General features: G+C 34.7%; 1 protein-coding gene across 1 annotated transcript in view; it reads right to left on the reverse strand.

The window, feature by feature from the left end:
• STS (steroid sulfatase) overlaps positions 1-15,699 on the reverse strand; it is an 88,754-nt gene that overhangs the window by 22,620 nt on the left and 50,435 nt on the right. The window contains exons 7-8 of the mRNA XM_074149419.1: positions 9,113-9,272; positions 6,389-6,510 (exon numbers count right to left, since the gene is read on the reverse strand). Coding sequence (XP_074005520.1) covers positions 6,389-6,510; positions 9,113-9,272 — 282 coding nt within the window. The remainder of the gene's footprint in view (positions 1-6,388; positions 6,511-9,112; positions 9,273-15,699) is intronic.

Consider the following 15,699-nt stretch of genomic DNA (forward strand, 5'->3'; position numbering starts at 1 on the left):
CTATGATCACTGAAACCTGTCAACCTTTCTCTGTTCACTAAGAACATTACTAATTTAGGTCAGGATATGTTGGATTCAATAGACCAGTATGTTATGGTTGCTATTTTTATATGAGAAAAAGCACTATGATATGATCACTGAAAGTCTGTGTGTATGTCAATGTCAAAGGACATTTACCACGGTCTTTGACTGGGGGAATGGCTCTCTCAGACAAAAGTGTTCCTACATCAATTTTAATATGACTAAATAAGTCTATTCTTTCTAGCTAGAAAGCAAAAACATTTGTGACAATAGGTAAATCTTACTCCTTCAAATGTTTATTCTTTCTTTCTTCTCCTTTCCCATCTGTTCTTTTCTGAAGAAAGATATGAGGTTGGTGTAATAAGATTTGATTAAAAAAAAGATATTTCTTTTTAGAAAACAAAATGTTTCCTTGATATCTCTCATAGTCACACGGTAGTATTATCTCTTTTTTTTTTTTTGAAGATGTGCAAAAGAAGAAGGTCCTGGATCAAACTTCTATTAAATTTGCCTTCCTTTATATTACTAAGGCATGAAAGCAAGTAACTATAACTGCTGGCATTCTCAGGGTCAATGTGAAACCTTACTAATCTGTAACAGCATCCTCTACGTCCTTTGTTCACCACAGAGAAAGCAAGTAAACAGTAAATGAAAAAAGCTCCTCAGGGAAGCAAGCAAAAGAATAGGAAAAAGCTAGGTAAGAGCATGGCTTCTGTCAATGGGTCTACTGGGTACGACAAGCACATCCCATAGTTTACATATGAAGTTACCATAGCATTCATTCACCATATGGCAAAGAATACAATGAAAAATTGCTCTCTTATTACTAAGAAAGTAATGAGAAAGAGGGTGAGAAACCCACTTATGAGGCTGCAAAGAATTTATGAATAGAAATTTATTTTTTATATTAGAGAAAGTAGAAGAAATATTTAGAGATATCTCTAACATACCAAATATTTAGCAATATTTCTAATGCTTTCTACTTTAGAGAAAACAGAACTGTTAACTTCACAGATGTCTGAATGATTTATATTTCTTAAATGCTCTAAGAGGACTGAACAAGAAAGAGTTGGCATTTTCAAATAGAAGTATGTTGACACCACTTACACTACAAAATATTTCTCACATACAAATTAATGCATTTTTATTTGCTACTGACAACCGGTAACCTCACCTACCCTCACACTGAGCAGTTGACTGTAGAAAAAAAGAGTTTTAAGCTGGTTCTATAGAGCTTCATAGAGGTTTCCCAGTTTTTGCTAACTACCTAGACTCTGTCTACTTCACTCCCTCTTTCTCAGAACAAATTTTTGTTCACAACTAAGCGTTCTTTAAGCATATGCATTCAGTTTACAGTTTTTAACTATTAAACTCAATCTGATATTACAAAAAAGGAACCTAAGAATCACACTGTAAATAATGCAAGTCCTCTTAATTAATAAAGTAATCCTTAAGACACCTTAAGGAATACATATCAACTTTTGAGAGGCAAGGAAAAGTGCAAGGTATTCCTCTTTGTACTTTCGTTTATTCAGAAATATGTCATGTTTTAATTCCATTTCACAAGAAAGGCTATACCTGTCCAAACCAGAAGTTGTTACAAAATGGCCCTTCTGAGCAGATTTTTCCTGCTTTATTATGACTCCAATGTCTTTAGTCAAACAGAACCTGGAGGAACCTCTCAAAGAAAAACCCTATTCTATAAATTTATCCTGCATACACAGTCTGAAAGCTACAAAACAGAAAATATTCAGCTCTCATTATCTTTTTGTTTGTTTTTAACCTGTAACAGCTGATACTGCAGAAAAGGCTAAATGCGTGACTAGCAAGATCCCCTCATCCCTAGTCAAAGAACAAAATATCTCTCATGAAATACTGTATAAAGTTGGATGCTGGAGGACATTGCAACAGTCAGGAATCTCAATAGCTATGAATTATACAATAATATAGAAAAAAAAAATCCCTTGTTGGTGAATTTGATTGAACTGTTTTCAGTAATTGCAGCAGATCACAACATACAAGAAACTCAGAATACACTAACCGAAACGTATCCTATTTGCTAAGTTAGGTAAAGTGGAAAATTTCTATGTGAAATTTTTCAGTGAACTTCTACTGTCTTTAAAAGTCATTACATTTGCATGATAAGCTATTTTGATCCTATTGTCTACTGTGCTTCAATTTAACTTGCCATAGCAAGTCTCTTTTTCTTCTGTTTACTGAATGACATTTTCCACTGAATAATGAAATCCATTTTGAAATAGAAAAGGTGACATGCTGCTAGTAAATTCACTCTAGCATTTATCAGGAACATTAGTAAATTTTTATTAGTAGTACCAAAATACTGTGAAGATTATTATTACTTTATAGTACAGACTGCATTGCATTACATTTTTCAGTTTATTACACAGGATTACAATATATATCCTCCTTACGAGATGAAAATTTTGCACACAAAGGAGCCTGAAAGATGCAGTAGTTCCATTCAACTGTAGATTTGCTCTTTATCTGATGAATTCTCTCCTTATAATGAAGTTGTCATAGCAATGCATTTTTAATAGTACTGATTCACATGCCAGTAATGTTCTGGAGACAGAGGTCTTGATAGTTTTGTAGTATTCACTTATGCTAAATTATAATTTTAACAAATACACAAGTACTGGTCTAGTTGCACTATCAGAACATGTGATCAGGATTAAATTAGGCCAAAGCATAATCTGACATACACAACTAACAAAAGCTGCATAAAACTTTGGGTGGCTCAGCTCAAGAAAGTAAAGGCAAATCCTATGTCTGTTGTGTTTTACATGTAAATGTTTAATGATTAAAAAACCCTAAACAATTATACCTCACTAGGCAGAAAGAAAAGTTTCAGGATTTTTTTGTCCAAAGGTGATGCTTTCATATCTTGGTACTTTTATGGTACACCAGGCAGCTGTGTAGAATAAGACTTGATAATGGGAGACCACAGTACTTTGCTGACTCTGTTTTAGCATGTCTTCCTCTCCATATTTTTAACAGATCAATTAAATTACACATATTTCTAAGGTTTCAAAACAACAGGAAATCATCCTCCAAGGACTAAGTCATGGCTGTTTCCAAGGCACTGATAACAAGTGTCAGCATGCACGAGTCTGTGAGAGCAAGATATGATTCACCAGCAAAGAAAATTGCCTAATATTACATTCCTTTTTTAATTTAGAATGTGAAGATTAAAGTGCATTATTTCTTAGTATCAGGCAAAATGTAAGTGAATCAAACAGAAATTAAGAAGAAAATGGTGTTAGCTTATTTTCTGTGGCTGAGAAAGAAAAGGAGTGTGGAGGAAAGAGAGATTCTTTTTCTAATGTCCCTCTAGAAAGCGTAAGGCTTAAATTTTGAAGTATTGGTTGAGAAGACCATTACATAGCACACATCATCTAAATGCTCCTTCAAAGGGCTGATGAAGGGGAAAGTACATTGTGAATGCAGTAACTGACCTAACTAATATATCTTAATGAAGATGTGTATTGATTTGGTTATGAGGAATACTTAGCTTCTAAATATATAAATGTAAAATGGTAATTGTTTACTCTGAAGTTATTGACCTTCCCTGGATGATGTGAGAAACACAGCTCTAAGTCAGACTTCAGAAACTTGCAAGCAAGGGAAAGGTATGTAAGAACTATAAATTTCTCATACACTAAATTTACCTGTTTCATATATATAGCCTAAGAGTGAAAAAATAAACCAAAATTAGTTTTTTTTTCAGACTGAAGCACAGTGGAAATCAAACAATGGCAAAGATAGTTACTAAGGGAACTGTGGAGCAATGAAAGCAACAAGGTACCAAATGACTAAACTGAACTTTTGCTTCCCTCTTGTTTCCTGATATATGCATTTTCCCTTAGGATCAAAGCTAATCCTACACTTTGAGTATCTAGGAAAAAAAGTGGAAGATGCAAGCTGAAGCTGACATACAAACTAAGACCTCTCAGAAAATAAATAGAGTAAGAAATATGAGAATATATGCATTAATAAGTGCATATATGCAATACATGCACCTTTAGTCTTTATTTGGAATGGATTGTATTTTTGTTATGAAATAAATAAATAAATAACATTTTCCTTAGCAGTTTAAGCTTTCTTTTCTATGAATTTCTAGCTGTTGCTGTTTTTTTCTTCAAAAAATGCATCTTTAAAATGAATAGAAACTGCAAATTTAATGAAGGGATCAGCAATCTATAATGTAGTCCCAGACTACAACAATTGGGCACTTCTAATAAGGGCCCATCACCAGAGCAGTGCAGAAGATGCTGAATATGTCTGGGGTTATTAATTTCACACTATCATGGTTTCTTCCGCTGAACCTCAACTATACTGGGAGGCAGAGCTGGGCAGCATTTGACCTGTATGTACAGGCATAATCTTCAGGTGGTATGTTTTTACACAATTCCAAAGTACCTCTAGTCAACCTAGTTAACTATATAGGGAACACAGATCAAGAACAACAAAAGCCTTTCCTGGTCTAAAAGACCATTTACAGTACCCAGAAAGAGACAACGGTTCCTTGATGACATTTTTTTTCAAGAATTTCCTAGTTTTTCTTAGATAAGGAATATCACCTCTTCAAGACTATCCTTAAGAACATTAAGCATATGCAGCTGGAGACCCTCTGTGAATTAAATGCCATTCGCCTGACTACAGTCATTGGCAAGGTGTGACTAAAAGACTAGAGATCCTAAAATCATTTCTGGATACTGGAAAATGTGTTTGCTTATGGAAGAATGTGGTACTTACGCCATAAAGCACGTTAGACATGGAATCCATCTAGAGTCAGGAATGATCAGTCTATATCCAACCCCTGAAGACTTACAGCCTTGTAACTGATAATAGGAGCATGCTGAGGTTAAGTGAATGTTGCAAAATTTTCCAGCTTTCTAGTCTGTCTTTAATGAATGAGTCTGGCCTCATTCTCTTTCTTGGAGGTTTTCCTAAGTAAAGGGAATGAACTATTGCTATAGGATACTTCTAATTTAGTTCTTTGCTGCTAGTCAAAAGCTCTTTAATGTTTTGAATTAAGTATTTGAAATAATTGCCTCTCCAGGAAAAACAAAAACAAAAAGCATTGCATTATATTTCTACTTTATTTGTGTTCATTTTCACATACTAAAATACCATCAGGTGCATACAACTGTAATGCAAGTATATTTGTCTCTACGCAACAATAACACATGGGAGAGAGATAAACAGCAAACAAATAAACAAATATGATTGCATTGTCTACGTGGAAAAGGCATTTTTGAAGATCTGAGACTGGACAAGTAAGAAAAAGACATTGTTGAGCACTGTCAGGGGTACCAAAATAGAGTAGAGAGAATATCTGGCTATCATAGAATCATAGAATGGTTTGGGTTGGAAGGGACCTTAAAGATCATCTAGTTCCACACCTTCCATGAGACCTGGTTGCTCAAAGCCCCATTCAACCTGGCTTTGAACACTTCCAGGGATGGGTCATCCACAGCTTGCCTGTGCAACCTGTTCCAGTGTCTCACCACCCTCACAGAAAAGAGTTTCTTCCTGATACCTAATCTAAATCTCCCCTCTTTCAGTTTAAAACTGTTACCCTGTCCTATTGCTACGCTCCTTGACAAAGAGTCCCTCTCCACCTTTTCTGTAGGTTCCCTTTAAGTACTGGAAGGTTGCTATAAGGTCTCCTCCTCAGTGTCAACTGAGACTAGACAAACGTGTGTTTGACTACATTCAGCACAGAGTTTTTTTTAGAAAGGGAAACAGAATGGTTAATGTGGAAGTTGCTACTAGAAACAGCGAGCTGTTAGTTAAAAAGAAGCAAATCAGCGGGAAATGCTTTCCTACAAAGTGGAATTATGTTGTTCATGGAAAACACGAAAAAGTACCCTATAATACTGTATTCATTTATTGGATAATTATGACTTTGACTCGGTGATTCTCCTATACTTTGCTATCCCAATAATAAAAATAGCCAGGCTGACATCATACTTGTGCTGTTATTCAGCAAGTCATCCTATTACTTGTATGTTTTTAGGAAGATGTAACACTTAACCTTGACTACTTCATTCTGTACCACAGAACTCGCTCTCAGGCAAGTATACAGAAAAAGGTTTCAGATACCATAGATCTCAGTATTGTACTGATATGTAATATTAATGCATAGCAACAAACTAATGTCAAACAGCAAAATGGTGAATAGGTGCATTCTAACAAAAAGAAAAGTGAAAAAGAAGGAAAAAGGCTACATATTTTAAACAATTTATTTGTTACTATAGCCCAAGGCTTTTCCTTGATTCTTTTCAAGCTGCAATAAAAATTATATGAAATATTTAAAATGTGAACAGGCAAGTCTACTTACTGTTTCCTGGATGCCAGCGCACTGCATTTAAATATGCATTACAGTAATGGAAGAGAAATTCATGCTTGGATCGGGTAATTTTTCCTTGAAGTAAGGGCATCAGATCATATCCATCAATAATTCTGAGTAAGAAAGCATTTCAAAATCAGAACAATAACCCAAGCCTCACTTTACTGAGAAGATATTATAACTCTATGTTTCAGCTTCTTAAAAAATAAATCTGAATGGCCACCTCCAGTTGGTCAATTCAGAGAAAAACCTTCAGGTGCTCTTCCCCTTTGATTTTTAAATTATTTAAGGAAACATTAATGTTGCATTTTGCCATTAGGAATGGTTGTTTCCTAAACCCATCTTTTTTCTTTTTCCCCCTTTTTTTTTTTTTTTTTTCTGAGAAAGGGACCAGACATCTGTGAATAAATTGCTACAACACAGTCCTCCAGGTATATCTGATCAAGCTGTTTGGGAGCAGTCTGACCAAAGTAACCCTAAAACAAGAGAAATATATGCTGTGTTATATGAAATAAATGTGTTCCATCACTGGAAGTAACGGTAAGAACTCTGTCCACCAAATTATGTGTGCCAGAATTTAAAACCAAAGTAGTAATTTCAAAGTTGAAAATGAACTGTGTTTAAATATGTGTTTATCAACTACACATGGACACACAGAGAAAACAGAGAAATTTATACATATATAAATTCTCCAAATGCTTCTGAACAATTCTGATCATGCTTTGCAAAGTCAGTCAATTTACATCAAAATGGAGTTATAAAATAAGCAAGGCATCTAAATGTTTCCATAAATTAAGCCTTTGAATTTCTGGAATCAGCTGGCAGGGGAGAAATCACAATCTGCATTTTTGACCTGGTGTGAATTACAAATTTTACAAGAATTTTTATATGAAATTACTTTTTGCTGATACACATATCAGTAGGTAATTAGTTTTGTAGCATTTTGAGCAACATCACATAAAAACTTTTCTGAAACTTTTTAAAAGTTTTAAAATGTCTATGTTAATTTTCATTACCATGTAAACCCCTTTTCACATTATTGTAACTACTACAAGACAGATACTAACTCCACTTTTTTAAGCCATGAGCTGTGTTGGCAACAGTTGTATGCAACAGCACCATTCTGAGTAGGACACTTCTTAAAGGATGAGCAGGAAACCCTCCTGGAATTCCTAAAGCTATGCTGTGTGATAACTCTGCTTTCTGGGTTCATCCCTGTCTGTGGGGGTCCATTGATTTAGAGTTTTTCCCACTTTCAGTTTGTTGTGTTTTCTGCCTCAATAATGCACTCTTTTCTCGCCCCTACACTGTCCTGCTCACTATCAAGCTGAGAGCAGGACACATGCATGTCTATTGTACAGTTTGTGTTTTACAGCCTGTGGATGGGGAAAAGGATGTCTCCAGTAATATATCTCCAGGACTCTTGCATTCCCACAACTGCTGGTTTCAGGGGGATACATGAGACTTCTTTCTGATGACTCACTGTTCTTCTTTAAGGAAATACCTCCTCCTTTCCCTTTTAACCTACTGCCTTCCAGTAATTGAATTCTAATTGTAGTATTTTCTCTTATTTCTCAAGAAGAATTCAATGGAGTGAAAGGAATTCAGCAGCTGGATCAAAAATTCTTCAAGGTAGTCCATGACCTATCATCGAGACATAATTATGGTATCTAATCTGCACGGAAGAATCAGAGTGGAGCAACTTGCAAGTGGAAGTTACACATTTATATTGGGATTTCTATCAGAGAGAGAAAAATAAAACATTGGTGCTTAGTCTTCACTCAGGCAACATGAAAACAAAGTGCATAAGATCTGCCCACATTAAGAACAATCTGAACCACTTAGGTTAGACAGAGTTACTGCTTGTAGGGGATCTCTCGGGACCATCCTGGCTAATTTTTCGTGTCTTGCACATGTCCTGCCCTGCCATTTCCTTCAAGAACTCAATGAATCATCATTAGCAGATTGTCTCTGCTCACCACTGGTTTTCCCCATGTGGATTCTGGATACTTTGTGCTCAAAAGCTGTTTGTGCGTGATAGATGTGTTCAAAGCATATGCATATCAGCAGGTTTCCCCGCTTATTGGATGGCAACAGAGTGGAGGTGGAGGCACCTTGCTGCTAAGACTGGGCATCTCCTAAACAAGATGAAGCACAGGGGTGTAGGAGTGTCAATAAAGCATCTTATGAATTTTCAAAATCCAGTGGGTTTTCTTATCAGGCTGCAAAGCTCTGTAAGAGATTATTTTCACCCACTTGTTAGAGAACAAAAAAATCTGTGAGAAAAGCCTAGTTGGCATTTTGAAGTGTTTTGTTATACTAAGCAGGCCAAGGTTGAGCTCGTAAAGTTTAAAACAATTTACACTTGCAATTCTTTTTTCTACCACGTTCACTCAGACAGAACAGAGCATTTTTGATACATTCATTTTTTTCTTTTAGTAAATAATTCTAGGCCTGATTTGACAGGATGTTGCTCTTGGTGGTATTCTCTTATTTTCTTGTTGCTTGTTCTGCAAGTTAAGCTGCATTTACATACAACATTTCTGTAAAATATATCAGTATCTCAATATGAAAAGAAACAACATATTACTGTAAGTAATGACAAAAAAGTGCTTTTAAAATCTATTTTTTTCTTTCCCTTCTCACCTTTATGTTAATAGACATCACCAGAATGTATAAAACACTCATGAGACCTTCTCTAAATACCGAGCATACCTGTCAGAGGGTAGCTCTGCCTCAGCAAGTTTGACTATGGTAGGAAATATATCCATGTTACTTGTTGGCTCATCCATATGGGCACCAGCCTGTATCACTCCAGGCCAACGGAGCAGCCCTGGCACACGAATACCTCCTTCCCAGTTTGTTGATTTTCCCCCTGAAAAATGAAAGTTTCATTTGCTAAGAAATCAATTTCTCCTTAGAAAAATACACACCCTCCCTCGCAAGGTTCCTTTTCCAAACTTTAAACATTCTGTCTAGCTAGAACCTCTTCATTAAATGTATTTTATTTTTAATTTGCTAGGTTTAGATTTTCCACCTACAATCATTACCTTTCTCACAGTAAACCTACTAATATGTGTTAGAGCTTATAAAATTTATTTATTTTACAAACAAATTTAAATAACAACTGTAAGAGATAAAAACACATCTTTCAGGAATCTTCATATAGAATTTGGTCTAGATAGTGTACTACATAGTTATGTGAAGATATAACAAAAAAAACCCAACCAGGTATCAAAAGTAAACTAAGGTAGATAGAAGCTTAGATGTCTGAGGTATAAACCCAGAGAAGATGTATGATATTTTATCTAAAATGGTGCTTAATGATTTTAAATAGAAGAAAGTACTAATTTAAGTATGTTACTGAATTCTCCAATTCAATGCATTAGGAAGAAATTCACTGCAGTGATGGTAGATCTCAGGATGCTGTGAAGACCTTCTTGACTTCTAAACCAACGCAGTTGCATCAAATGTACTATCAGCTGGTTGCATTCAATGCTACAGTGCAGCCATTTCTTTTGTTTTTACAATATCCATCACAGTCCAGTCCTCCCAGCATCTTTGCAAATGGGCAATACATTTATTCTATGACAATATTTCTACCATTACTTAATATATGATTGACACAACTCTATATGAAGAGCAATCACAAGTACTATTATTAATGTATTACACAGTCATGCGACTATGTATAACACTTCAGGCTGATCTTTGAAATCAATGCATCATTTGGAAAAAATATTTCTGGTAAACAGATGGGGTTTGGATCTGGTTAGTCCTTTACATGGTCTGGGCCAGGCATTTACAACTAAATTGAGATTGCATTATATAATAGAAATGTCTGAAAGAAAAGGAATATGTGTGTTGAACCCCTGCCACTGATTGAATCAAACAGTAATTCATGGTTCAAACAAAACTAGTGAGGCTATTTTTCCTGTATCTCCATTTTTCAAGTAAAAAAGCCCATAAAAATACAAAATATTACAACAAAATACTTCAATAGTTCTGTCTCCTCAGCCTCTCAGACCTTCAAAACACCACATAGATGTTATTATCTTCGGTGTCAAGCCCATGCCTTGCCGTACATTTTGTCTATCTTACTGACTCCTCAATTATCTTTTGTATTTCAGCATTGGGGGATTCAGAATCCACCTGTTTCTCTACAGGGCTTTCACTGCTCAATAAGGTTTTCTACAGGTTTTTCACTGTTTATAAATGCAAGTGGCAACTTCAAGACATAAAACTCTCTTTTGCATCGATCTTTACCTTCTATATATAAATACACAGTCTTGTGGCTGAAAAAAAAACTAGCTCACGAGCCTTGGTTATATCAGATTATATCAGATTTTTGCCTACTATTTTCATGAGCTTGATCAGAATTCATAATATTGAATAGTCCAGGATACATATTTATCTAATCTGACATCAGAAAACTTAGACTTTCTAATATCCAACATTACGTCAAACAACAATCTTTGCGTAAGTATTTTTTGGAAAACAGTGCCAAGTTCAGACCTCAAAAAGATTATCTGTCTTTTAAAGCAGTCTTAAAACTTTACTTTTGTCACAGGGACAAATTCAATTTCATTCTCACGATAAAGCACATGGCTACCTATTCTAAAACTCAGGAATGAGATGTATGTATCATTTTTCTTTACATTCTTTTAAAAAATATGATTTTCAAAACAAAAATCTAAACAAAATGTAGATTTGAGTTTATAAAGGTGTTATTTGGTGAGATTTAAAACTCCTGTCACCTAGCAGAAGGATGTGTTCACCAAACAGTATGCTGATCAGTTGTTAATATGGTTGATGTCAATAGACTATGTGCATCTTCTGAAGAAAAGATGACTCTATCCATGTACAACCGTCATTAGGAATTTAAAAGTTTGGTAGAGATTATGTGTTATCTAGCAGGAAAGTGTCAAGATAAATACCCTGGCTGAACTATGGTTCACAGAAAGTCCTGTTGAGTGGGAGTAGTTAAATCTGAATAAAAATACAAGTAAAGTATAAGGACATAAAATTACGGATATCCTTAAATTAAGATATTTTTCAGTGAACAGTTATACCAGGGAGAGGATTTAGTACAAGTGCCAGATCCTAGTGCTGTGTACACATCACAGCAACTTGTTGTTGGACAGTATGGACAGACAGAAAATTCTAAGAGCTAATCTATACCATAGCTTTAGTGTGAGGTTCCTTTTATTTCTGTATACCTGTCTGAACCTAGTAACTATGCTAGCTGGATTGGATTGTTTAAATAAATTCTCATTTCACTGTTGCCTCCTGTGTAATCTGAAGACAGAGTAATTTCAAGGTAAGTAAGTGGTGAATCCCATTCCCACACATGTTGCAATTCTTACAACCTAGATATCAGATCACTTTCACAGCTTCTAGTTCATTTCAATTTCCTTGAATCACTGCAGAACAGGACAGAAAACTTGCACATTACCCAAGCACAAAGGGAGCACTCAGAAAACTCTGCCTTCCTGCTGTGAGGTACAAAAAGCAAAATGGACTTCACAGCAGGGCTATCTCCTCACTTACGTCTATGAAGAAGTGACTGCTGTTTTCCTTTCAAAAGACTAATTGGAGCATAATTTTTTGATATCTCTGGAGGTTAGGAATAGCAGGGAACCAGGGCAGGAGTTACAGGTCTGGCTTCAAGACTGGCTTCTATTATCTATGCCTACTTGGTGTTCATCTTTATTAGAACACTGTTTAGTGACATCACTACAGTTACTTAAAGCCATTATATGATTACAAATCCCTTGATATACATTGCCTTTAAAACTCTAGCTGTTAAGTGTTGTTCAAGCTATCTGTATTCTTTTTTCCTTAAAAAGTAAATTTTTTCACTACCAATGCTTGAAACATGAAGCAAACCTCCAAAATAAAATTAGAATTAGAAGGAAAATAAAAAATCCACAAAATGTCATTATTTACAAATAAAATATCTTGATATTTCAGGATATGAGTCATTAGTTTTGTATTTTGCTTGGATTTGACAACACTGAAACCTAAAAGGTAGCAACCTAGTAGTCCGTATGCCTGGCAAACTAGGCAGCCTAGCTATATATTATTTTTGTTCTGCTAAATTCTTCTAAAAATGTTCTTAAAACAGCATAAAACACCCCAGGCTGCATTTTCATACTTAGCTATCTATGCTTTCTGAGTAGTTGCACCCTTCAGTGTTATATTGAACAATAGACTCCATTCACCTTTCCTGAAAAATCTGCAAGAGCAGGCAAAGTATAGACATAACTCTCTGCAGTCACCCACAACATGATGTCAAATTTCCATTTAAACTGCATTTCAAATCTTAGCTAAAAGAATATCTCTTTTTTTTTATCCCTCTGATTTAAATTGACTGCTATTACCTAACTCTGGGAATAGAGCTTTTACAAAGGATGATATATAAAGGGGAACTCTGTGGTCTATCACTATTAATATTTTGAATGATGAGTGACGAAAATTATTTAAAATAACTTTCTTAGATCACTTGGATTATAACCATACTACCCTTTTGTTCCTTCTTATATTCTTCTAAAAAAAAGCCTCCAAACCCGATTTATTCTGTTGAATGATAGACAACTACAAGGAAGTTTATAGACAACCAAACCGGTTACTATTACTTACCTTATAAAATGATCAAACAAAAATTTATTTTCAATGGCGAGCTTACTCTTTACTGATTTTCAATCTCTTTCATGTACTCTTTTTGTTAATTTTAAACCTGATCTGTTCTGGTACAGGTGAATTTAATAGACATAGCTCATTTGGACATCTTTTCATCTGATCTTTTTCCAATCAAGTAAAATGGTCTCAGGATATTTTCTGTTTCAGTCAAAATTACAAGATGGGTTGATTATTTAAAAACTCGGATCACTTCAGAGAGAATATAAAAATACAGTACTTTTGAAAAAACGATCAATTCCTGCTCTCATTAAAGTCAAAAGTGAAACTCCAACTAATGTCACTAAATATGCAATAGCATAGTTCCTGAGTCCAAAGTAATGGTCAGCTTTATTTCTCTGTGGCTTACAGATAGGAAATGATTTACTAATAGCTTCAAGAAACATGCTGAATGAACTTATCATTGCAGTATATGAAATTGTATAAAAATAATAAATTTCAATAAAATATTGGGTAATTATTTCCTCGAGTCCTTGTTTAGCTCTCACGGATCTGTAGTAGGTTTAAAAAATCAGAGTCTAAATCCTTAAGAAACATTCATTATTATTTTTCATAGATATTAACAAAGTAACTATGTATATACCTATTTCTAAGACACAGAGCACTTAAAATGAATGGTGTTCAAATGGTTTGCCATTATCAGCATTTGACTCCATTTCCATTAGCAGCAGAACTCATGACCCACTCTAGCAACATGACAGTAGCCAAGTGCCTGTATGCATTGTGTTAAATGCTTCATAAATACAAAGAAAGACAATGTTTCTAATGTGCAGGTCCAAGATACAGGCAAAATATATTTAGCTACATATCCAAAGAAGCTGACAGTAATAGTAGTAAGAGATGCAAGGACACTCCATAGAAAATCCCATATGTAACAGAGTGGGATAGATATCAACAAGTGATAACGAGGGAGGACTTCCATTGTCTCCATACGTACCAGTGAAATAGTACAATAAGAAAAAGTGTGGAGAGAAGTTTTTAATGCCTAACGGTTTACTGTTATAAAGTATGTAACAGGAGAGACATATTTTGTAACACACTGAAGCTAATTCAAGAAATGAGTCACTAAGCAACTAAATAAAAATTACCACAAAATAATTAGATTCAATATCTCAGGGTACCAAAGAAGACTATAATGGCGTTGTTTAGACCAGTCATCTTAAGCTGCTTGTTTATTCAATTGAGAGAATGCCTAAAAACACCTAAGCAAAAATCAGTGCAGATATCCTGGATACCACATACAAAACCAATATCTCAAAGTTCCATACATTTTAACAGAGAAATGTCACAGAATAGAGAAAAAAATTGCTGGAGAAATTGCATAGAAAGTTTTAAGAAGAGACTTCAGTTAAAGACAATAGTTTCCATATTTCAATCTGAAAATGTTAAAAGTAACAGGATAAAAAGGACCGTAATTTGCATGTTATAAGTCATAATAAATATTTTTTGTAAATAATTTAGAGGTTATAAATGATACGTCATATACAACTCATATGCCAATATATGAAAAAGCATTGAGTCATACAGTATGAACAAGCTAAATAGGAAAATACATAGAAACAAAGATTTTTCATAAAAATATATAATTAACCAGAAGTTTACAAAGGAACTAATAGGCCCAAAGGACCCAAAGGACCAATTGGCCTAATAAATCCACAGGAATTACTAGTTTTCTGATAGAAACTGATCATTTCTCTGAGCAGTTTCTGATCAAAACACTAAGTAGCCAGGAAAAATATATATCATGTATGCACTCAGGAATCCTTCAGGTAGGAAGGTCTTGAGTTGTTGGGAAGAAAATCTTACCAAAACAGCCACTGTTTTCTTGGTTTAGAGGCTCTATTTAGATTTAAACCTTTGAAAGATCTTTGACAAGGACCTTCAGGAAAAGTTTCTGGAACATTAATCATGGGTTAGGAGACAGAAGGTTGTCATGAATCAAAATCTGACTAACAGGCAGGAAACAAAGAGATAAAACAAACAGTCTGACACTTTGCAAAAATGTCAATAGTAAGCTACCTTGATGGTACTCTCTATTAAAGTTCCTTATTATTTTAATATATTTATTTCAGTTTTGGTAGGGGAGTGAGCTGCAGAATGGAAAAATCCATGTATGACACAAAGCATCACAGGTTGATCACATTCAGAAAAACAGATAACGGACTTCACACCAAGTTGGATGAACAGGAAACAAGATGAAAGTTCAAATTCTGTAAAAATATTTGCAGTACAATAAAGATTAGAGAAAAAAATAACTGAACTAGGGTCTATGTTCTTAGTTACTCATACCATAACCTCCACTGCATGCTTAAGAAAAAGGACCTATGCAAAGACTAATGCTTAATGCACATCTGTAAGATGATTTCTACAGGATGAAATGGATAATATTGAAAAGAAAGTATATAAACAAGTAGTGATACTTCATGGCAAAACCCCAAATGCAATATTTGTAGTCATTTTAATAGAACATATTGCACAATTAGAAATAGTTCACAGAAAAAAAAACAACAAGAAATTAAGGACAAGGAAAAACTGATCAGTTAAGATTGATGAGAGACACTGATAATTCTTTTCTGAACAAGGTGTTAAAGGGAAAGAGGCCC

The sequence above is a fragment of the Numenius arquata genome, chromosome 1, assembly GCF_964106895.1.
Source record: "Numenius arquata chromosome 1, bNumArq3.hap1.1, whole genome shotgun sequence".
Classification (NCBI taxonomy): Eukaryota; Metazoa; Chordata; class Aves; order Charadriiformes; family Scolopacidae; genus Numenius; species Numenius arquata.